The 25,434-nt window shown below is 37.9% G+C and overlaps 2 protein-coding genes across 2 annotated transcripts in view; one reads left to right on the top strand and one right to left on the bottom strand.

Annotated features, from left to right (window-relative positions):
* On the bottom strand, positions 1-25,228 carry LOC131960998 (metalloproteinase inhibitor 3-like). Its single transcript, XM_059326272.1, has 5 exons — positions 22,679-25,228; positions 10,723-10,805; positions 7,595-7,706; positions 4,467-4,588; positions 1-2,258 (listed from the first exon to the last, which is right to left on the bottom strand). The coding sequence occupies exons 1-5, from the start codon at positions 22,803-22,805 to the stop codon at positions 2,061-2,063; spliced, it is 642 nt and encodes a 213-aa protein (XP_059182255.1). The 5' UTR covers positions 22,806-25,228; the 3' UTR covers positions 1-2,060.
* LOC131960997 (synapsin-3-like) overlaps positions 1-25,434 on the top strand; it is a 176,693-nt gene that overhangs the window by 89,747 nt on the left and 61,512 nt on the right. The gene's annotated exons all lie outside the window — the stretch shown is intronic.

Raw genomic sequence — 25,434 nt, forward strand, 5'->3', positions numbered from 1 at the left:
CTTTAAAAAAGCAACATTTTGCGCAAGAGAACAAGCAAGAGAAGAATTAAGATTGATTTGTTTAAAGCTGAAAATGTGTGGTGTAAAATTAAACAGGGTGCATTAACATCACTGAAATCAAATCATTTTATTGGAATTCAGATAAAGTTATCAGGCCAATATTTTTTGAGTATTAGGTACAAACTGGTAGTCTTCCTCCTCTGATAAAATCAGACTTTTAGTGTCCGGAGGTGGCTTAAATGCTGTTTTCGCATGAAGAATATCGAGGGAAAACACCACATTTTTGTCATTTTGGAATGGAGATGAATGAATGTGTTTGACATTTTGGGAAATACGCTTGTTTTGCTTTCCTACTGACTTATGTGTGTGCGTAAATTTGAACCTACAGCCACGAGATGGTTAGCTTAGCTTAGCATTAAGAGCTAAGCTAACTGGCTCATCTAAATCAAAGCTCAAAGCAAAAAAGCAAATATTTCCAAAAATGTTGAACGAGTCTTGAAAAGATCCAACTTGGTCAAAGCCACAGTGCATTAGCATTTTTATATTATTTTTGTGTTGCGATTAAGCAAACCTGTGTCTGTTAATGGAATGGACTGAAGGTACAGCACTGGGAGAAAAAAGGAAGAATGAAAGGTGAGGAAGAATGAATTTAGTGACAATATTATTACTTTCATTTCTTATATATATATATATATATATATATATATATATATATATATATATATATAATGTCCATTTGATAGTTAAATACAAAAGATTGAATATACACTTACAAAATATCTGAATCTCTGAAACCTCTGCTTATACTTGACTTTCATGGATTGGTAAAGAGTACCAGTCAGGGGAACTATGATCAAGCTAACAAACCTAAGTACCATACAACTGGAGATCCTTTCTTCTGGACGGTTGCACAGGCTGTGATGGTTGTCACAATGTAGTTTTGACCTGTTATTATATAGTATATTCTTTTTTTTTTGCAGATAATACCACATAGTTACTGTGTAATCCATTAAACATATAAATAAATGTATTACAGAGGTTTCAGCCGAGTTCATTTCTGTAGCTTATGTTATATACAGCAAAAAATAAAATATCACTCTTCCCTGCGTTGGCACTGTAACAGACATTTTTAGCGTGTCTCTGATATTGGTCAGTGCTCAACAGAAAGGGCGTTGTTTGTGATGTAACTGCAAAATGAGTTACATTGCAAACACTCAGGTGAGCAGAGATACGACCATCCATAAAGACACATGTTACAGTAAAAACTGTGAACATAATCAATATATACTTCACTGTAAAACAATACCACCCCCCCCCCCAAAAAAAAAAGATATATATATATGTATTGAGGCCAAAATAAGAGGTAAAATCAGAAATCATACCTCACATTGGCACTCGATCTGTATTGTTGGTATGTAGAACTGCAAGAGTCTAATGCTAGCAGATGCAGTTCAGTAGCAACAATGCAACTCAAATTTACATAACGATCATTGGCTTTACTTTTTGTCATTGACTGCAATTCATGATACTTTATTACCTTTAATTTGAGAGTCCTTGCTTTTTAAAAGATACATTTCCCAAATGCAGAAAGTCACACTAGGTTAGCAGTAGGCTAACAGCAGGTCGCTAATGAACACCAATGGTGTGGTCTTTATTGATACTTTTAATTGTGTACAGGCTGTCTTGGAGTATTCAACTCTGAAGATCCAATAGAAGTTGATCAAGGTCTTAGACTTGTTCCTGGTCTTATAATTGTCTGTCTTTGTAACCTTTTGAACTCTGAACAGACGGTTTGATGCAAGGACTGTTTGATTTGTGGGTTGGGGAACGTGATAGTTTAACAGGGTGATCTGCACAACAAAAAAGGTATTGTTTTCTATCAGAAGTGCTACGAAATAGGCACTGTAATGGATTTGTTCTTTTCTCTTTTCTTTGCCCCTTTAAAGAAGCTGTCACCCAAGCCAGTGAGCTTAAAGAGTCCTGTAATACTCTAGAAGTGATTAGGGATAGGACGGAGTCAGGGAGGCGGCAGTGGATTTTGGGGCAGGGTGCTTCGGGGTTCAGGGGTCGGTGGCGTTGATGGTGGTTTTGTCGCGTGCGGTCATGCCCCGGTACCAGCTGCAGTAGCCTTCCTTCTGCTGGATGCAGGCGTAGTGCCGGGACTGGTAGCCAGGATAGCCGAAGTGGGACAGCATGTCCGTCCATAGGCACTCGTTCTTTGAGGTGACGAAGCAGGGCAGGTAGTGGCAGGGCTTAATCTACAGAGACAGAAGCGAAACTAAAGATGTAGCCATGAAGCAGGAAATTATGAATACTAGCAACAACTAGTGTAGACTCACTGTGATTTGGTGTTTTTGTATTTTGCTCAAACAGTAATATCTACTCTAATAAAAACTAATATATTTTGAAAGTCAACCCCACCCTTCCTTTTTTCTTGGTAGGAGATGTATCTCCAATGACCTAATGCAAAAAAAAATCTGTAAACTAAATGTGACGCTAAAGCCAGCATTCGATTAGCTTAGCTAGCATAAAGTTTCAGTCATGAAAAGGAATTAGCAGTTACTTCAAAAATAATCAACTTGTTCATTAGTGATTAAGAGGTGCTTAATGTGAATTTTTAAATTTTTAAATTAGTGAGTTGGTAGGTGTCTTTTTAAAAGTTTGATAGAGCCAAGCTAGCTGTTTACCCACGCAAACATAAGCTAACTGTCTCCTGGCTCTGGCCTCTAAATTTAGCAGACAGAAGTGAGAGCTGTATCAATTTAATCACCTACATCTTGTCAAGAAAAGCAAATAAATATATTTCCAAAATAGAGAACATTTTTTTAATGTTGCTTTATGACATATTGAGCTTATTTACATGTTGGAAACTGTAATTGGGAGTAGCATGCAGCTTTATCAACAGTGAGTGTACAGTCTAGAAGTTTGTGCAAAGGTTAAAGTAGAATTAGCTTAAGGAGTCATTAACATATGAAAAAAATCTCACAATTGTTCAGGAGAAATAAGCTTGTAAGAAAGGAGGTGAGTATATGATTTGGTTGAAATATAAAGTGTGAACATGCGCTTGGTGGAAGAACATCAAATGTCATCATTGCTCTACTGCTTTCAGTTATTGCTTTCAGTCATTTACAGCAGCAGATTAATAGATGAGGTGTAAAAAGGAAGCTTTTTAAATAACTAAGTGCAAAATCAGTAAGCATACCCTGGCATTCGTAAGCTTTGTGCTGTGGAATGTCAATGAATGTCAGCCATCCCTCTCAAGCAGTGATGTTTTTGTAGTATCGCAATGATTCAATTCATTTTTTCCGAGCCTCCTTGGTGCGTCACACCTCCAGGTGCTCGCACAAAGAAGCATCTTCACGGGCGAATATACAGGGTGAATTGACAGGAAGGTTCACATAACGACTCAGAGACGTGATGAACGGAAACGCTGTTAGTGACAGCAAAACGGAGTCATCAGCTGCATGTAACTGCGCTTATCTGGATCTGAATGAGGCGGCAAATTCAATTAGCAAGTTAGAGGGCTTACTTCCAATTTTGGCTGTTTTTGTTATTCAAGCCTGGAGAGTGTGTCCTCCATGGTTCAGAGATGTTCGACTTAACTTCCTGGTTTGAGTGGTTTTAATGATGTGTGGAGAATAATTTTCTACAACACGCTTCCTACTTTCCAGTGCACTAAATCATAATTTGTGGAGGAATGCGGAGGCCGGCGGAGTGCGTTTAATAAGTGTGATGATGTTTACGCCTGCCTGTGCTTACTGACTCTCAGACTGAAGTCCCACTTGATCGATGGCCTTCTCCGGATGCCTCTGGGCTGCTGCCATGTACGCACTGAACACAGTTTACAGGCGCTGGCCCTCACTGGGAACAAATACGTCTCTCTGCTAATCCACTTATACTGATAGGGGCCGATGGTGTTAGCAGATGTCCAGGACACTGCTGTACAGTAGGACGTTTTACGAGGCGGGTCAGCAGCTGCACAGCAGCAGGCTACATGTTTGAGTCGCATAAAAACTGGGAATGAAGACTTGAGCTGATTCCAGAGCTGCTATTTAATAGCTCCCAGTGATCGTGGTGAAACTTGTTTTCTCTCTATTTCTGAATATCCGTGATGTATAACAGTGGAAAGAAGACTCATAATTCAGCCTCAATAACAATAATACTGCAGCCATGTAACCATGAAGGTCATTTTACAGTTAGTTAATGGTTTTTCAGTGGGAGTTGAACAGTAGCATTAATGAGCCTGAATAGGTTTGACCCCTTGCATACTAACGTACTTAAAGTATTTCCTTCCTTGTGTAATCATTAATAAGCACTGAAACCGTTGCAGCAGTTTTGTGTTTAGTTTTAGGAGTAAATGGAGGCAGTGGTATGCTCTAGCTCCTCCTCCTCTTGTTCCTCCTCCTGCCTCCTCTTCTCTCATCTTTCTTGTCCTTGCGGGGCAGAGGTTGCTGGTTTCCACTCACCCTGCAGTTGCAGCCTAGCTGGTAGCGATGGTTGATGCCTTTCTTCTGGGCCAATGAGAGACGCTCCCACCGATCGTTGAAGTTGCACAACCCCGTGTAGACCTTGCCATCATAAACTCGACCTGAAGAGGAAAAAATGGAGGGGATTGGTTGAGAGGTTGAGTCACAAGTTGAATTTATAAGCTGATACTTGAAGATTTGACAGCTTTCTGCTGTTTAAGAGACTGTTATTTTTTTAATTCAAGTATCAACACGTGACTCCAGTTTATCACGTAGCATGTATAGGACTTGTATCTTTTGCAGACATGGCTATTTCAAGCCAATCCATTCAATAGTTGAGCTATTTCAGACATTGTCAACACTTTTCACCTAGGGAAAAAAATCGATTTCAGTTTCATTTTAGTTTTAATTTGGTGTTCGCACAACAAGTCGCACAATAACACAATATTGAGGCAGTGGTGGACAAGAAATTCTAGCTAAGTAAAATTACTGTTTTTATGAAAGTTGTCACATCCATATTTTTAACGTGGGACCATTTCCGGCTGACCGACTCCTCAGAAAGGTGCTTTGATGTAAGCATAAATGTCTGACAGCAAAGTAAAGCAGTGATTTTCTATTGTAGGTATTACACCGAGTATGGATAAATGCCCCATACAACCCCACTTCAAAAAATCCAAACTATTCCTTTAAGAATGCTAAAAACTTTGCTATTCTTAGTCATTGGCAGGCACTTAATCAAAGTTGGCATGATATTGTTGGTATCTAGGGCTGGGCGATATAGACCAAAAGTCATATCCTGATATATTTAGGCTGAATTTCGATATACGATATATATCCTGATATTTTTATAGCAAAGTAAGAGCAAATGTTCAGTCAAAGTCAAATATGACATGTCACAAGTAGTTTTATTGAAACTGTTTATTTAAGTGAACATAAATACTGTATAACAGGAGGACCTTTTTTTAAAAATCAAAGCTCCATAAAGTGCACATTTAAAAAAATATCTTAAATAAAAATAGCCTATGAAATAAAATAGGCCAATCTTTTTCTGAAATAAATATATAATATGAGAAAAGAATAACGAACATTACAAAATAACTAAATATGACAAACCCTAATAAGGGCAGCATTTATATATAAAGAAAGGGGAAAAAAAAGAACTATATTGATATATGCGATATGGTCTAGTTCCATATCACATCTAAAAATATATCGATTTATTTTTTTATATTGATATATCGCCTAGCCCTACTGGTATCTCATTTTGTTATTGGTCTAATTTCATGATCCGCACATGTAACATAGTATAACGTAAACATACCGCTCAAGCACTCCAACTTGTTTATCTATGGAAAGACAATCTCACACAGTAAGCCCATATTAAACCAACACCCCTATTTCTGAATATCAAAAGGTCAGCAGACGTCTATTTTTAGCGACGGACCGTTTGCGGCTTACCGACTCCTGAGACAGGTGCACCGCGGCGGCCTGCAAACACGGAACATCATGATTTGTCACCACATGTCTTCTTTTACCGTGTTGTCACCACGCGGGAATTTGACAGCTCACAAATATGTGCTTCTTCGACCCCCCTGAACCTCCCGCTCGGCCCCCATCCCCGCACTGGGATTACTGGAGTCACTCGCAGGCTTATTACATGGTGTTGAGAGTGTGACATGCTCCTCAAATACTAATCAGAGCCGGGGCACTCAAGGCTCGATCAAAGGAAAGCCAAGCCTGGTGCCTTTAAATTGCCCGTAATGCAGTCTTGATCATATGCAGGCACTTATTATAGATGCCTTGAGAGCAGCGAAAGACGTCAGTGATGTCACTCGCACCCTGACTGGGTAAACATAGCCGCCGCTGCCTGGCAACGCCGGCCCGTTCACTTGCACTGTAGGGTGCAGTTACAGTATTTACAGGTCGGGACTTAGCGACAGTTATATACGCCAAGCACCGCAGGGTCCAAAGTAAACTGCACCTCCGTTGGAAATAGCAACTCATAAAAAGCTTCTGCTGGAAAAGGCCAGTCGCTTCCTGCTAGCTGTTAATTACAAGTTGTGAGAGAGAGAAAACTGCTTTCTGCTGTTTCTGGGCCTGAGAAGTTGAGAGAAATAAGTGCAACATTTTTTTTTAAAGAGGGCTCTGGCTTTGCCTGCTTGCACAGTGGCAAGTGGTAGGGTATAAATAGTGGGAAAGTTTGTGTCACAGGACAAATGAAGAAGTCCTTGGGGCAGAGAGGAGTGAGGGAGTACCTCGGCCAAAATAACTCGTAAAGGCTCCAAAAGGCTTCTGAGAAGGCAACACTGAACTTACTGAAATTTTCAGCATCTCATTAATTATTAAATCTTATTTCGATTTGAGGGGTTTGTTACGTAAAAAAAAAAAATTGGTGTTAAATGTTCCATTTCAATTAGAGCAAATCTCTCCAAGGCATCATGTTGCAAAAACTGCAGTCCTTCGGTTGGATACTTGAGGATGTAAGTCAACCCCAGTAGACCCCCATGTTAAAATACAAGACTTTATATTAGAAATAAACAAGTTTACAAGCCTGGTAGAAGAAACTATTTGGGTCTCGAAACCTAATTTTCCTGTTCAACAACTATACAGAGGTGAATTTTTATATAATACACCTTGGCTCTTCAGAAACCTATGGATGACATCACAGAGACTATATCCATGTGTTATAAACAGGGTTCGTACGGGTGCTTGAAATCCTTGAAAATGCTTGAATTTTCAAGGTTTAAAGTGCTTGGATTTTCGATAAAGTGCTTGTAAATGCTTGAAATTCTTACTGTATTTCTCTTGCAATCTGACTATAGATAATGTTCAATGTAAAAAAATAATGAGTAGCCTATCTGAAATGAAAACCGTTCCTCCTAAAAGTGTAACACCATCGCTGTTGGTATGGTTCAGTGAAATCTCCCCCTTTTAGCATGTAGGTACTCATCTAAAACATGTAATTAACAACAGGTGTAAGTTACTGGAAAAGCCAAAAATTTACCAAGAAAGTCCTTGAAAAATGCTTGAATTTGACCACTGCTAAAGTGTACGAACCCTGTATAAATATGTTTATGCTTTACCCCCTCCCCACTGTTGGAAAAACCAATGTCAGCCAGTGAGCTTACCTGTGATCAGGTACTGGTACTTGTTGATGTCAAACTTCACGCCACACAAACTCTCTGAGGCGTCCGTGTAAATGTGCTGCACGTGCTGGACTTTGTCAAATCCTTTGTACATCTGTAAGACACAAGAAACAAAAGTTCAAACGTGAATTAAAGTAGGATGTTGTACCCTTCACCCTGGCACTACACCCTTGACTCTTACATAAATAATCAGGAATGAAAACAGTATGCCGGCTTTATCAGATGACATTCCTTAAGGAATGCCTCTCAGGAGAAGGAGTATTAGGCTCTGCCCTTAACTAAATCATAGATAACATGATTACGTTGTGTAATGTGCTTCAACTTTGATGCTGTTTTGGCAAGGGCATTGCTGAACCGTGGCCCTCAGCTCCTTCTATTCATCCCGGGTATGCAGAGCCAACAGTCAGTGTTTGCCCTGAGAACTGTTGTTTCTTCAGTGTAATTTATTTGTCTGGGAACAACAGGAAATCCCTGTTTAGACGCGAAGCTCCCAGAAAAGCAGAACAAACTGTTACTTAAGTCTCAAACTGTGGAGGTTTGGGAAAGCCAAAGGCATTTGTCTCATAGGATTTGTTGAAATTTGGAGGGAATTGCATTCTATTATAGGCTAGCCCACAAGGAAAACCACTGTTTGCAGCATAAACCAGCAGCCTGTAATACAAATAAATAACCCAAGAGGTGCAAAGGTCACACTTAATTCCTCAGGATAATGCTTACAGTGACGATTGGTGTGCTTCACTAACAAGAGGCCACTTAATGCTTTTGTACAAACTGGGATTGAACTGACGCAGTGCATGACTCTGTTGAAATGTTTACACTCGGAGCGAAGAGTTTGGTTGAGCTGTAATGCCTGTAAGCCCGCTAATCCTCCGGCCTGGCTCCTGTCTGAGCAGCGGGCCGTTGTCAGCATCTGTCAGAAATATGCAGCGTTATGTAAGAATATAGAGGAAGTGAAGAGCGGGCTTTCAGGATAAGTATCCCGAACTGCTTTGCAGCTATCGCACAGTGGTTGAGGGGGCGGAGAGACAGTGCTGGAACTAAAGAGATTCTGACACATTCAGTGTATGGCATTTATGTGCCTGTGCTTTTAAATAGAAGAATAGCATTAAATGGAAGAAAATTTTTCTTACTGTGTTTCATGTTAATTACACTTTCAGTTAGGGCTGGGCAATATATCGATATAAAAAATATATCAATATATTTTCAAATGTGATATGGAATTAGACCATATCGCATATATCAATATAGTTAAAAAAAATGTTCTTTATATACAAATGCTGCCCTTACTAGGATTTGTCATATTTAGTTATTTTGTAATGTTCGTTATTCTTTTTTCATATAAATGTATTTATTTCAGAAAAAAATTGGCCTATTTTATTTCATAGGCTATTTTTATTTAAGATTTTTTTTTATTTAAATGTGCACTTCATGGAGCTTTGATCTTAAAAAAAAAAAGGTACTCTTGTTATACAGTATTTATGTTCACTTAAATAAACTGTTTCAATTAAACTACTTGTGACATGTCATATCGTATATCGATATTCAGCCTAAATATATCTGGATATGACTTTTGGTCTGTATCGCCCAGCCCTACTTTCAGTGCAATGACCTTGTGGTTGCAATCAGAATCATGGGTAATAATCACAGCAGCCAAGTTATCATGTTGCGTCATCAGGCATGAGATCTCCAACTGTATCTGACCCTTCTGGAATTGTTCCCATATTATTAAAAAAAAAGTAATCTTTTCAATAAGAGACAATACAAAACAAAACAAACTAAAGTCAGCTAAGGAAACTGCATCCTAAGCCAATTCTAGCAATTTAAGCATTCTGTTATATAGACAAGTAGGTTCATTTACTCCCCTACATCACAGCTAAGTGAATAGTTCAACATTTTAGGAAATACACTTACTCACTTTCTTGCCGTGTGTTAAATGTAGGGCTGGGCAATATGGACCAAAAGTCCATATCCAGATATATTTTGGCTGAATATCGATAAACGATATATATATATATATATATATATATATATATAATTGAAACCGTTTAATTAAGTGAACATAAATACTGTATAACAACAGGAGTACCTTTTTTAAAAAACCAAAGCTCCATAATTTGTACATTTAAATAAAAAAAAATCTTAAATAAAAGCTGCAGCTTGCCTGGAGCAAGGATCACAGTGCAAATTTGAACAATTTCGATATGTGGGATATGGTCTAATTCCAAATCACATTTAAAAATATATGTGAGAGCCAGTAGGCGGTTAGCTTAGCTTCACTTAGCTAAAGGCTTAAAGCAGGGGGAAACGACTAGCCAGGCTCTGTCCCAAAAAATACACATTTTCATTGAAACGTTTAACATTTGAAACTATTAAGCTTGACGGATGTTGGTTATTGTTAGCTTAGCGAAAGCTAATCAAACGGACTGAAAGTGTAGGGAAACAGCTCGCCAAAATGTATCCATAAAGTCAGTTTTATCTGGTTTGTATAACATCAATTCATGAGCTTTAAAGGTGGTGGTGTTGGGTTTTTTATTTTACTTTGAACAAAGCCATGCTAGCTATTTCCTCTTCTTCCAATCTAACGCTAACATTCTAACATAACTGTACTGGCTCTGGATTTATGTTTAGCTCACAGACATGAAACTGGTATCAATCCCATATTTTTTGGAAAGAAAGGGACTAACTCTGTTGGTCAAAATTTCCTACTATAATAAAGCTGAATGAGATTTTGATCACCGTAAACCTGACACGCCTTCAGAATAACCGTACAATTGTGAAACTTACTTTTTTGTTTTTCTGCACCAAAAGGCTTCTTGGTTAATTTTTGACGTGCCTCATTCTAATAAATAGGTTACATCATTGTCATAATTTCGTTTAAACTATGTAAAATAAGGGGTCTGAAGTAGAGAATCCACATGAGGCGTTGATTCTTCACACAAATCATCTACAGACAAAATGTATTGGTGCTGAACAGACACGGTATTTACACGACTGTCAACAGGTAATCAATAGAGAACAGGATTTAAATCAATTGTACATTTTTTAAACGGGATTTGATTTAGGAAACAAACCTCCCCAAATGTGTTTGGGGGGAGTTTTGATGCTCTCACCTTCATTTGCTTGACTGTGTAGCGCATTGTTCCAAAAGGTCCATCTCTCAGAAGCTTCTTGCCCACAACTTTAGCTCGGATCACTGTGAAGAGGGGAGACGGACAGGTCAATGACTTTGAAATTATGTGAACAAACCGTCACATTCCTCCAACATATAACTATGAGCTTTCCTATCCAATCTATGAAATAACCATGTGCCACGGCCAGTAGGAGGCATTAGCAGACCCATTATAAATACCATTTCAGGACCGGTTGGCACCACAGTTAATCCGTTTATCCGATTTTCTGCATTGCTGCTGTTTGCCAAGGAAGGCCAATGGGGAAAAAACACTAAAGGGACTTTGATACAGAAATTAGAGGAAAAGAGGCCTCATCCATGTACCAAGGCTTCATTCTCCCTGCTGTTGTTCAAGATTTTTCTGATAGCTGCTCATATGTAAAGGTGGAACTTGTAGCAGTCACAGGAAACGTTTTCAATGTGGATTTTGATATTGAAGTTGTATTATTCAGACCAGAAATGGCAAAAGAATAACTCCAATCAGCTTTTTGCTGGTTGAAAACACCAGCAGGTAAAGGGTGCAGTGTGTCTACTCTGTTTCCTTCTATATTGGGATCAGGGCTTGGAGAAGATCTTATCTGTGTGCAGGACCCTCATGTAAACGTTGGCTAGGTGGTTTATTGTGGAAGGCCAGGGAGCTGGGAGTGTAAAAATGAGTGATAATTTGAGCCGGTGAATAGAGTCTAAGCAGAACTGCGGGCCCTGCATAAGCAGTCAATCCTCTGTGAAGTTCACCTGCTACCCACAGCCAACCGGCCGCAGACACAACTAACACTGGCCACGTTTGTTATCTTGTCCCGGTGGAATTTCCTTAACACATTCTTCAGGGGCTCACATTCCCCAGAAAGGCAAAAAATGAGAAGCCTTTCATTCTTTTTAAGGAGAAAGAAATGTGGCATGTGGCATGTCCTGCTAGGTCTGTGTTTGTCTAGCTGTCCCACTTCCAGGCAAATGGAAAGGGGCATAAAAATGAAAGTCAAATAGGAAGCAGTTACAGCACGGCCACCCAAAAGTGGTAACCACAGATTTATTTTGGACATGAAGACCCCAGCTTGAACCGATCGTTTATTTAAACAACGTCAAAAACTTTATTTTGAGCCACTACGAACAAATCAAAGAAAACCTGCAATCCAGTAGGATACAGATAGATAGATAGATAGATAGATAGATAGATAGATAGATAGATAGATAGATAGATAGATAGATAATATCTGGTTCATTTTAATTTGGTGGTCATTTGAGGAATGTTTCTGATCATAAATGAAAATGTATGTAGTTGCTAATCTGACTGTATGTCAATAAAGTTGCTAATCTGACTGTAAACAATGACCAACAGCAAGGGAGTCTTGGCCCAGATATCTGTTATCTGACTACACCAGAACTCCACAAATATTGGCTCCAGAGACTAAATCATCATCAGACTGATAGCTGATTGGTTCTTGGATTGATACTTCAATAACTCATGTTCCTCTGGTGCAAAAACAAATGAAGATTTGTCAGTATAAATCCAAATAAAAAAATGTATGACTACACTTGTTAGCTGATCACCCAACTGAGACAGTAAAGGCACTGCTATAGTTAACAGAACATCAATTCTACAATGGCCTCAATGGTAAATGGCGCTTTACAATATCCACCAGATATAAACATGCAGCACTATTAGGGTTGGGCGATATATCAATATAAAAGATATATTGATATATATTTTTCAATATAAAAATAATATGAATAAAATATGAATGAATAAAATATAGGCCATATCCCATATATCGATATAGTTCAATTTTGCACTGTGATCCTTGCTCCAGGCAAGCTGCAGCTTTTATTTAAGATATTTTTCATTTAAATGTGCACAAATGAGCTTTGATTTAAAAAAAAAAAAAAAAAAAAAAAGGTACTCCCATTGTTATACAGTATTTATGTTCACTTAAATAAACTGTTTCAATAAAACTACTTGTGACATGTCATATTTGACTTTGACTGAATATTTGCTCTCACTCTGCAATAAAAATATCAGGATATCAGGACTTTTGGTCCATATCGCCCAGCCCTAGGCACTATAACTTCTTTTAAACCTTATATGAGGCAACGCTCTGTTCAGCAGAGCATATGGGTGATTGTTTTTCACCTGTCTACAAATGTCATAGCATACTGACTTCGACTGACAGCTTCACAAGAAATCACACAACCAAGGCCAGCGCATGTCACTTCAGAGCTTTCGTTTTGAATGTACCGACCCCCTGCCTGCCCTCCATTTTCTGACCTTTTACAATAACTTGCCGCAGAACATTTGAACCATTAATCTGTCAACTCTTTTAATAAAAACCAAGAGCGCTATTGCCTGGCAGACCTCTGCTAAATGTACCCAAATGCAGTTTGACAGACGTTTGCCGCAGCAATTACAGAGGAAGCAGGGCACAATTACAGAGGAATGTGCAGATATAACAGGATACTTTCGCCTCAACTACATACACTACTGCCGTTATTTTCAAGTGTCACCCCAAAACCTAATTTCCTCCTCTGCCCTGACCTCAAAAGTAACCCTCAGGAGAAACGTGAAACGAAAAGTGTTCATGTTTGAAGCACCACAGGGTCAGCTGATTTTTACTAAAGTACATCCAGATAGGTCCCTTCTTGTTTGACGGCAGCCACTAATTGGCCAGTAATGGTGCCATCACCCAGAGGAATGTGTTCAGCTGCTCCAGAGACAGAGGATTCGTGTCATTCCCCTGCAGTGACCCCTTGACCTCCTCTCAATTCAGCAGTTATATTTACGTACAACTGCAGGGCTGCCTGCTCACGTCAACAAGTCTATGTTACGAGTGTTGATTTAACCCAGTTTCATCATGGAATCTCACTTCTTCATGGTTCAACTGGAAACTATGGACATACTGTGTAAAGTTTCTGCAATTTACTCAACCTTCTAAACCACTTGTGCTTAAGCTACCCGTACACATACATTTGTCTTGTGTACAGTACGTCATACCCTGAAATCACCTATAGGTCAGGGGTCTCAAACTCAAATTACCTGGGGGGTCGCTGGAGGCAGTATCAAAATGACCAAAAAAAGACACAAAATGACAGAAAAAAACTAAATTACTTAAAAAAGACACAAAAGGACCACAAAAACACACAAATTTACAACAAAAAAAAAAGACACAAAATTACTAAAAAAAGACACAAAATGACCAAAAAACGTCACAAAATGACCCAAAAAATACACAATTACTAAAAAAAGATACAAAATTATTAGAAACAGACATAAAATGACCAAAAAAAGACACAAAATTATAAGAAACAGACACAAAATTACCAAAAAAGACACAAAATTTCCAAAAAAAGACAGAATTACATTACATAACATTTCCACTTCTTGCTGTAACAACAACACGGCAGATAATAAACGGTCCGGTAGCAGCTGCCTTTCTTTTTGTTAACGTCGTCATAGAAACAAGTGAAACAAAGCTCCAGCTTGTGCAATAAAGGGACCTTCCACACACAACACGGTAAAGCGCCATTCATATAAAACTCACATTAAACTTTCATATCAAGGTGTGGGGGCCACAAAATATCGTCACGAGGGCCGTAATTGGCCCGCGGGCCGCGAGTTTGAGACCCATGCTTTAGGTAATTTGTACAAGCAGCTCATTATGACCCACATGTGTAGTAGCTAAGACGACAATAGGGAGGAAGCCAGGTGATATTATTATACAACGATATATTTTTATATGTGATATGGATTTAGACCATATCGCATATATTGCTGTACCTCAAATTTGCACTGTGATCCTTGCTCCAGGTAAGCTGCGGCTTTTATTAAAGATATTTTTTTATCTAAATGTGCACTTCATGGAGCTTTGATTTTAAACAAAGCTACTCCTGTCCTGTACTTTATTGACACTCATTGTGGCCGTTTTAGGTCCATATGACATTTCAGTTAATCTATAAAACGGATATCAGAATATATATGCATGTTAAATAAATAAAATCTTAAATAAAAGCTACAGCTTTTATTTAGCTTTGTTTAAAAATAAAAGCTACAGCTTTTATTTAAGATATTTTTTATTTAAATGTGCACTTTATGGAGCTTATCCTGTTGCTTATCCTGTTGCTATACAGTATTTATGTTCACTTAAATAAACGGTTTATATATATATATATATATATATATATATATATATATATATATATATATATATATATATCAGGATATGACTTTTGGTCCATGTCGCCCAGCCCTATGTGAGATACTTGTATTTGACTGAACTTCAGATTCAGACATTATGTATCTTGAAGTCGAATTGAAATGACTTACCATATTTGTAATGATAACTGTTAACAAACTAGTAGTGATTATGGTTGAAATATTTCTCAGCTTCTCTATACTGTAATGTTAGAGCCTCTCAACATGAGGAATTACAGACCAGCGCCGTGACGCACAGATATTCATCTTCTGCAGAGGATCTGACATACATTTTCAAGAGTGGGAGGCTTTTCGTGATAAGAGAGGTAACCAGGGTCTGACAAAAAAAAAGGAGAAAAGAAGTGAATCCATTTTTCCCTCTGTATCTCTTGCCTAAAGCAGGGGATTACACAAGCGTGTATGCAAATGATAAATCTTAAGGTGACCATGTAATTTAGTTAAACATTTATTTCAGCCTACGTACAATGTGGCAAACTGCGGGCATGACAAGAATAAGGTTACTCATTCGTGTGTGTGTGAGGGAGAGGAAGAAAGCGAGGCGCTGGGCGGGTGATGGTGATTTTAGTATGCAGAAAGTGGTCCAAGTTTGAGGAGGCGAGTGGGAGGAAGAGGAATTCTCAAGACGACACACTACCACGCTCAAAAATAAACACTGAAACTGAATCCACTGAAACGCTGGAGCATAAAGCCTGCAACGTCCACTTACTATTTGGCAATATGGAAATGCTGTAGGAAATTAGTTTTTATCACTACCTCTGATACCTGATGACACACTGCAAAAAAGGTGTCTAAAAACAAGATAAAATACTAAATCTGAGGGAAATTATCTTGCTGCATGGACAGATAATTTTTTAATTCTTGAATTAAGATTATTAAATCTAGAAATAAGCATGTTGAACACTTAAAATAAGAAATTAACTCTTAAAACAAGATACATTATCTAACACTTCTAAGTTTAAAAAAAAATCTTAGTAAGAAACAAATAATTCATTGCTGCTTGCAGCTTTAATTTATCTTGTTTTAAGAGTTAATGTCTTATTTTAAGCGTTCAACATGCTTATTTCTAGATTTAATATGTTTTTTTATTGGAAATTAGCATTCATAAGCATCAGCAAGACATAAGACATAACTTATTCCACAGCTGTTTTCCACATTTTTGTTTTTTTAAAGGGTACATTAGAACAAATAACCACAAAAAAGACAACCCACACAAAGAAAAAGAAATACAAAACAATAAAAAAACCATAGTATTATAATAATATAAAGGGAGGCAAAAGAGCAGAGAAGCAGACACATTAAAAAGTATACTAATAATAGCAATACATAAATAAACGCAGGATGCCAAGTATGCTCATTAAAAAAATAAAAATAAAGATGAAAAAAATACTTTAATAAAATAAATGAAAACTGGATGCATCAAATCGACTCAACATGCTTATTTCTAGATTTAATGATCTTAATTTAAGAAAGCATGTCAAGTGAAATTATCTGTCCATGCAGCAAGATCATTTCCCTCAGATTTAGTGTTTTTATCTTGTTTTTAGACACATTTTTTTGCAGTGCAGTTTTCAACAAATGCTTCTGTTGGATTGAGCCATGGGAACCTTTAAGGAACTAGTCATTTAAATCCAAATGTGATGTTAGCTGACCTCAAAATGCTAGTTGTCCAGGCTAAAATTGCTGTCTTTAGCAAGGCTTGGAAAGTATTTAAAATGAATTGCTTCACAACAAAGGCCTGGAGTGTCGTGGAATGCACTGGAAAAGAAAGCCACAGCCGACACCTGAAGCCTCGACAGCGGGCCTGCTGTTATCTAGCTATGCTTGCTACCTTGATGCCTGCTTTTCATATCTCTGTCCTCTTATCTTTGTCATTCACTCACTTTCCATAGCCACTTCCTAGCTTGCTGCCTTTCCTCTATTCTTTTTAGACGTGTTGGTCAGATGATTACCTAAACCTTTTTGTTGCAAGGTTTTAATAGTTTTGGATTTTTTCAAATTAGTTTGTTTTGATTTCGATGTCAATTTTTGTTTTCAAATTCAGTTAGTTTTAATTAGTTTTTAGAGTGGGTTTGCTAGTTTTAATTATTTTTTATTTTTTGGAAAATGCTTAGTTTTAGTTTAGTTATTAGTTTCTCTGCTAGTTTTAGTTTTTTTGTAATGGGGTATTTGTTGGGTGCCAAATTCAATAAGGTCACAATAAATGTTGCCTTTAATTCCTTTTATTATCCATCTCAGCCCCAATAAGTTTATTAAGTCATAAAACCAAAGAGATGAAATAGATTTCATATCAACCAAAAAGGTTTACATATGAAAAAACTTGACAAAGACGAAAACCAAGGACATTTTCACTATAATTTTAGTTGGTTTTAGTTGGTTTTTGCAGTTCCAGTTATCGTTTTTTTTTTTTTTTTTAAAAACTCTTGTTTTTATTTTTATTTCAGTCAACGAGAATGTTTTTTCAGTTCTAGTTGAGTTATTTCGCTAGTTTTCGTTATCTATAATAACCTCCGTTTGTAGTTAGATCTCTGCTTGAATCATCTTACTGCTCTGATGTGTACTACAAAGGTCTGACTTCACTTGTATTGACAGTTACAGGCCACTATAGTCAAAGTTGACATTCTGGGGACAGATTAATTCTTTTACAATTCTTGTAAGGTCGATAAGGGTCAAATAAGTCAATGCTCCCTTTGCAGCAAGTACAACTGAAGGCTAATAAATCATTGGTGTGTGGTGCAATAGTATCATGAGTGTTTGCTGGGCTGATGTCCATGGTCCCCTGTGCTGGCCTCCTGTTTAAAACAGTGGACCCCTCAGTGGCAATGTGGCCACCAGTGAAGGGAGGGACGGAGTGGACATTTGATATGCCTGGCTCATGGGACGAACATCCCAGGCTTGTATGGAATCCAGAACCTTTGACATCTCATCGTATTTTAGAGCACTTTGGGGGAAATTATGGATATCTGATCCAAGCTTACATAATGGATCTCATAACAGGAGTCCTGGCTTTGCTCAGGTTATCCTCCACCACCTGTTGACCTGCAGATGAGAAAGGGGGTTAACTAAATGCTACTTATTAGCAGAAGGAGGGAGGGTGTATTGGTACCAAGAGAGTGCTGTCACAGAGCCCCAGGATATGCATCACTCTAAACCCGCCATGCTGCACAAAGCTGCTCTATGCTGCACAAAATACCCACAGCAGGGCGGGATCCGTTTCTCTCAATGGCCTGATCCTCAATCCCAAACCGAGCATAAACACATATCACGTTAATCCTCCGCAACTGACCTGGTTCGTGGTGCAAGCATGTAAAGGTTTACTCTGTCACCCTGAGCGCTTGGTAACAGGCGTCCTTACGAGGCGATATTAAATCTCAGGGTCAAAGTTTACTGCTGGACCTCTAATCTTGCTTTTGGAGGGCTTTGGATAAACAAGCGCTGCTCATTTCCCCTTGTGAGTGGGCTGCTTTAACCAAGCTGCCTAATAGAATCCAACTGGGTCTCTGCACAAGAAAGCAGCTAGGTCATTGCCTGGTGCCCAGGTATGTTGGCAGGGAACACTGACAGGATGCCTCTAACCTGAGCACAGATAAGCTGGCCAAACTCATTGTGGAGCATTTCCTACTTCTTTGAACCACAAAAATGACATTTTGCACGCAAGGACCCAAATGGTAGCCAAGAAAAGCCACTCAGGTGCATTCCAGGTCTCTCTAACATACCGCCATCAAAATGTAAGACACAAAACACTTAAATATTCTGATTTAAATGTGTCAAATAAAGAGAGACAGACCCCAATAACCCAATTGCAAACCCTTTAACCTAATTGTGATTCATCCAGTGGAGTGCCTGCGGGTGATTATGGGTCGGGGCCAAGAAAACAAGAGCTTTGAACTCAACTACGGCTCTTAAATTGGGAAGACTCAGGCCTGTTGCCTTTGATGTCGACGGTGAGAATTACAGGGTTTCTCCTCTTGCTGCATTAGCATTTCAACCCCATACTTTTTGTGTTCTAACCAGGCTTGGTGACACATGTAGAGAAGTGCAGGTTGAAAGTTATAGAAAAAGATGTTACTTAAAGCAGGGATTCCCAACAGGTGGGTCCCGACCCCCAAGGGGGACGCCAAAGATCCACGGGGGGTCGTAAAGCCCTCTTGATTTTAAGGGATGTAATAAATCGAATGTGTTAAATATAGATGAGTCAGCATTTAATTCATTAGTGGGACAAAAACAACTAAACAAGGGCTACATTAAACATTTATTCATTTATTTAAATAGAAAAATCACTGTAGAAAAGTTTAAAAATAAGGGCTATATCACGAGAATAAGGACATGTGTAACGTCCCTCCAGCAGTATACACAGGTAACCTCACCTAACGGTAACCTCACCTAGCGGTAACCTTACTAAAATGCTGAATATCTCAAAAAGAAAAAGAGAGGGAACCATGAAAGTCACATTGAGTTCGGCTTCATAGAAGCAATGGACAATGGGGGGGTCGCCAAAGTTTACAATGGTAAAAATGTGGGTCCCTCAAGGAAAAGGTTGGGAACCACTGACTTAAAGAATAACCCAGAATTGGAGGATCAAATTGTGTTATTGGGTGATTTTTCGGTATTTTGTATGAAGAGTGGACTTTCGTAATTCCAATCAAGGAAGTCCAGGATGAAGTAATTTGACCCAGATGAATGAAAGTCCTGGCGGTGACCTCTGTATCCAACCAGTGTTTTTAGAAGTGTTTGCCTCAGAGGACCCAGTTGTAAGAGGGGCAGCGAGCATTCAAAGCACACCTCAAGCCAGGACCTTGGAAATGGGATTTGTGGGGCTCACGACTGATCACTGGGACCATTGAAGTCAGTCCCACATTCTGAACTGGCAAGTCTCAGCAGGTGCCAACACCATGAGCCATGTGAAGATCTGAAGGACTGTAAAAGGCATCGCAAGAGTTTGTGGAAGCGGCATTTTCACTTGGCTGAAGAAGATCCCACAGGCCTTGTGAATCGGAGCAAGAAACATAAAGTGACCACTTTGGGTCCTTAAGTTGAAAGATCTGTCCTAGGCCTCTTCATGAAGATGGGGTATTCATTAGTCTAGTAAGCTAAACCTGCTCCTCCTTAGAGACTCGGAGGATGCAGCAAAGCATCATCTTGAGTTCATGCCCATGTCAGAGCTAAAAAGTGACTGGCACCTATATAAAAAAGACTTTCGACTACCCTCTGAATTGGGAAAAAGAAGCCTCATTTTCAAAGCAGCAATTAAAGTAGCCTTTGGAAAAGAAAAGCCTTGTAGTACACTGATGATGTAAAGTACTGCAGAGTAAACAGGACACTGCTAATGAAACAGCATTTTAAAAGGCACATTATGGCTTAATGTGGATTTTATTTCTTGTTGATAAACCAATTCAGTAAAGAGAGAAGTGTGATTGGGCATGATGTTTCAAAAATATGTAATATTATTGGCTCTGTCCAAAGGGAACAAAATCCACCTAGAATCATGTCCAAAGCTTACTTATTAACATGTTATATGTTATTGTAGTTGGGGCTGGGCGATATGGACCACAAGTCATATCCCGATATATTTAGGCTGAATTTCGATATACGATATCCTGATATTTATATCGCAAAGTGAGAGCAAATGTTCAGTCAAAGTCAAATATGACATGTCACAAACAGTTTTATTGAAACAGTTTAAATGAACAAATACTGTATAACAGGGGTAGCTCTTTAAAAAAATCAAATCTCCATAAAGTGCACATTTAAATAAAAAAATATCTTAAACAAAAATAACTTATAAAATAGGCTGATCTTTTTCTGAAATAAACATGTAGTTGGCACTAAAACCAGTGTGTATAGTGTAAAAGCTAGATTATTTTAGCCTAGCTTAGCTTGAACTTCATAGTTAACTCACAGATAAGAGAGTGGCATCAATACTGTCGCCAACTGAAGGATATTTCCCATGTGGGAAAGTGTTCCTTTTCAGGATAGATGGTGTCTGTAAGGATATTGAGTTTTAATATTTTTCAAATGGTGTTTCATTTACTGTGATGCAAGAACCTTAATAGGAAATGTGCAATCTATCATCCTCACCTCTACTGGGGAACAGTAGTAAGTGCAACATCATTAAAAGTGACGTCTCAGTGTGTGTATGTGTGTGTTTAGGGGCGTTGCTGCAGAAACTAGGACTTCCCCTGTAGCGTGTTAGTTGACACTAGGCGAACACATGGGCTACACACGGATGCAGCGTGTGTGCGTGTGTGTGCTCAGTTTAGACTGAGAGATTATTGTTTGATTATGTGTCAGGGTTTTAGAGAGCCTCATGATGGTTGCACATTTTTAGGTCAAATGGCATTAAAGCAAAAAATATCAGCTGCACTCAAAAAGACTTCTGCCTCTGCAGATGTGAAGTATGTGTGTGGCTTTAAGTGACACGTAGGAGAAAGAAAGTGCCCTTCTGTCCCATCTGACACATTTCAGACCCCAAACCGCCTGCAACTCTCCACCCGAAAACACCCTCTCTCCCTGCAGGGCAGATCAGATAATCCCATAGTCTTTACCAGTGTTATCTAAAAACAGAGACCAGCTTGGACTGGCGCTCCAGGCTAAGCCAAATCCCAAGTTCATATTATTCTGGAGAGTCAGAGAAAGCATAAGCAGGCAGTAAAACAAGCTATGTAAACCAGCCCCCTCGTCCACTGTTTGTGTACCAGAGGCCGGGCATGTCTGAGCTACAACAAAGTGGCTGCCTGGCAGAGAAATACCACAGTGTGCAGATAAACAAGCACAATTTGAAACATCTAAGCCAACTGTGGGTCCTGTGCATTGAAAATATATGATAACATCAATTTGGGTAATTTTTGTGATAAAAAGCATGGAAATGTGAGGGAACTCTTGACTTAATTTAACAACTGGTGACCTTCTCTGGCCACAACCTACATTATATTTGAATCAAATATTAAAATAATATTGACTCTCAGTAGTTGTATATTGGATAATGCATTATAATAGTATTCTAAAAATGGTGCAAGCAGAAGCAGTTCTGGTCAAACTTTACAATAACCAACTAAGTAATATTTATAGATGGTTTATACACCAATTATTATCCATTTACAAAGTGCTATACATATTTAATCGGTAAATGTTTTCAACCAATTTCTTCAAGGTATATGAATAATTTCTAAATCATTTACATACTTAATATGATGTAAACACTGTTATGAGTGCAACTAAACCTATTAATAAACTATTAGTTTAAATTTAATTGTTTTTTAATGTTAAAGTAACTATAAACTTACATTAATATACAATCTATTTGCCGTTTATAAATGATTTAGTTAGTTAAACATTAATAAATGATGTGTTTACCATTCTAAATGGCCTATATACGGTTTATAAATGATGATTACACATTAATAAACTCTGTTTATCATTTATAAATGATGGTTATTGAAAAGTGTTACCGTAGTTCTTGTGTAAACATTGTTTGAAAGTAACTAATAGTGTCTTCATTGATGTTAATTACAACTTATATGGTTTTTACATGCGTAAAAGAGACATTTGGCTGAAAACAAGCGTTATTAAATGACGTAGATCCAGTCAGTCAGTCCTCTCTACTGTACTGACTTGACAGGCATCTCAACTTGTGCTCTCTACACCGGGTAACACGCTGATTTAAGGCAGTAAAGGGTCGTTATGAGCCGTTTCTCACCTATGTCGGAGTTGCAGAATGCGTCTTGCGGGTGCGTCAGAGCGCACGAGCAGCCCTCCGTCAGCTGGTTAACCTGCAGGCTGAAGGCAAACAGCAGGCAGATCAGGTGCTGGTACACTGACTGCATCGCTCCAAACTTTTCCTTCTCCTCTCTGCTGCTGTGGTTAAGTGTATGGAGTCCGAGCGGGTCCGCTGGAGTTGTTCGGCTGTGTGTAATGTCCAAGTCTCTGCTGCTGCTGCGGCTGCTTGCTGCTTCTCTTCTCGCTGGAGCGTTCCCCCTGATCCCGGAGAGGCGCTCAGCCGTACATATAGCGCGCCGGAGAGCCGTTCACGCCCCTTTCCACCTCTGCAGCTCGCGGGCGGGGCGGCCAATCAGCGGCCGGTGATGCCATTAGGAATCTCAGACACCAGACACGATGACATACTGGAACTTTACGCTGCTTCCTCTTATTTTCCCAGACTTATGAAAAAAATATGGTGTAGAGAAAAATAAAAATAATACGATTGGGTGAAAGATCCACAATGCTTGATATTATTTTCATACACAGTGAGAGATGGATTGAAAAATATACAAGTTGGTCTTCCCCTACTACAATATAAAGAACAGAAACACTTTGTCATATAGATGTCATAAAAATGACAAAAAAAAAGTGTAGAGAAAAATAAAATGATTTTGCATATATGAAAAATATACATATTGGTCTTCCCTGCTACAATTTAAATAACAGATTTTAATTGTCATAACTGTCAAAAAATGACATTTATCTAGATATTGAAATGTATATTAAACTGATAATAAAGACAAATATGGAAATAATGGCCGGTGATGCCATTAGGAATCTCAGACACCAGACACGATGACATACTGGAACTTTACGCTGCTTCCTCTTATTTTCCCAGACTTATAAAAAAAATAAGGTGTAGAGAAAAATAAAATAATATGATTGGGTGAAAGATGTTTATGCATATATGGACTTTACAATGCTTGGCATTATTTTCATACACAGTGAGAGATGGATTGAAAAATATACATTATGGTCTTCCCATGCTACAATATAAAGAACAGACACTTTTTTTTTGGGTAAATTTTATTTATGCAAAGTTTTGGCACATATATATACAGACACATACAATACAAGAAATATTTGAAAAAAAACAACAGAAAAAAATAAAATAAAAGTAAACAAACCGATAAAACGGAACAGAAACAACAGACAGACAGCCACCACTTATTAATTAACGTAAAAAGAATATGTACACACATAACATGTCGGTCCAACAAAATGTCCCTGAATATCCGCTCATATAAAAAGGGCCAGAGATTGAGTCCAGGAGGCCCGAGCCAGAGGGGAGCAGCAAAGTCTCATAACATGGATACATATCAAGAAAAACAGCAAAAAGAATAATAATAATAATAATAATAATAATAATAATAATAATAAAAACTAAAGAACAAACATTTTAATTCTCATATAAATGTCATAAAATTACATTTATCTAGATATTAAAATGTATATCAAAGTGATAATAAATACATATGGAAATATTCAATTGCAGACACCAGACACATTGACATACTGGAACTTTACGCTGCTTCATCTTATTTTCCCAGACTTATAAAAAAAAAGGTGTAGAGAAAAATAAAATATGATTGGGTGAAAGATGTTTGTGCATATATGGACTTCATAATGCTTGGTATGATTTTCATACAGAGTGAGAGATGGATTGAAAAATATACATTATGGTCTTCCTATGCTACAATATAAAGAACACACATTTTAATTGTCATATAAATGTCATAAAAATTAAATATAGCTAGATATTAAACTGATAATAGATACATATAGAAACATTCAAACACAGTTTCACATGATTGGATAGAAATTTGTGTAAAATCGAAAAAGAAACTGTTTATGGTAAAAAAAAAAAAAAAAAAACGGCAGCTGTGGTTGCCAGAACTTTACCGCAATAAATATGGTGCAACTTTTTATAATATTACGGTAAAATGATATTAGCACTGTTGATTTCCCGTTTAAGATTGTCATTTTATTCCATATTTTACCGTTAAAAATTGAGTTTTTCCATCAAAAGAAACACTGTTTTGCCGTATAATTGACAAGAAAATACTTTATAAATGCTGCATAAATGAATTTGTTAGAGATATGGTGTTTTGTACATTTAACAGTGAGAAAGTGCATTTATTTATTTACAAAAAATAAATGCAAAAATTACAGTGATGGCTTGTAAATATATTAGTATATAAGTACACTGTGCCAGTGTATTTTACAGTGGAGTAATGCATTTTTCAAAAGAAAATGGAAAAAATACTGTTTTGGCTGATATATACATTTACGATGTTTCATTGTAACTGAAACTGAATTAACCCATTTATCATTTTATGGTCTTTTACTGTCATGGTTTTAGCAATTTTTCACAAAATCTACAGACATTTATAGATACACTACTTTTTTTAAAGATTATTTTTTTGGCATTTTTGCTGCTTTATTGGATAGTGACAGATAGAAAGGGGAGACAGAGGGGAGGACATGCGGCAAAGGGGCCTCAGGCCGGATTCGAACCGCCGCAGCAAGGACTCAGCCTTAATGGTAAGCGCTCTACCAGTGTGAGCCACCAGGACGCCGCATAGATACACTACTTATGTAAAATCAATATATCCGTCATATATATGTATTGATTTTTATGTATTTTACAGCTGCAAATAATCATTTTCATCATAGAGTAATCTTTTTTTTTTT

The sequence above is a fragment of the Centropristis striata genome, chromosome 22, assembly GCF_030273125.1.
Source record: "Centropristis striata isolate RG_2023a ecotype Rhode Island chromosome 22, C.striata_1.0, whole genome shotgun sequence".
In the NCBI taxonomy this organism is placed as follows: domain Eukaryota; kingdom Metazoa; phylum Chordata; class Actinopteri; order Perciformes; family Serranidae; genus Centropristis; species Centropristis striata.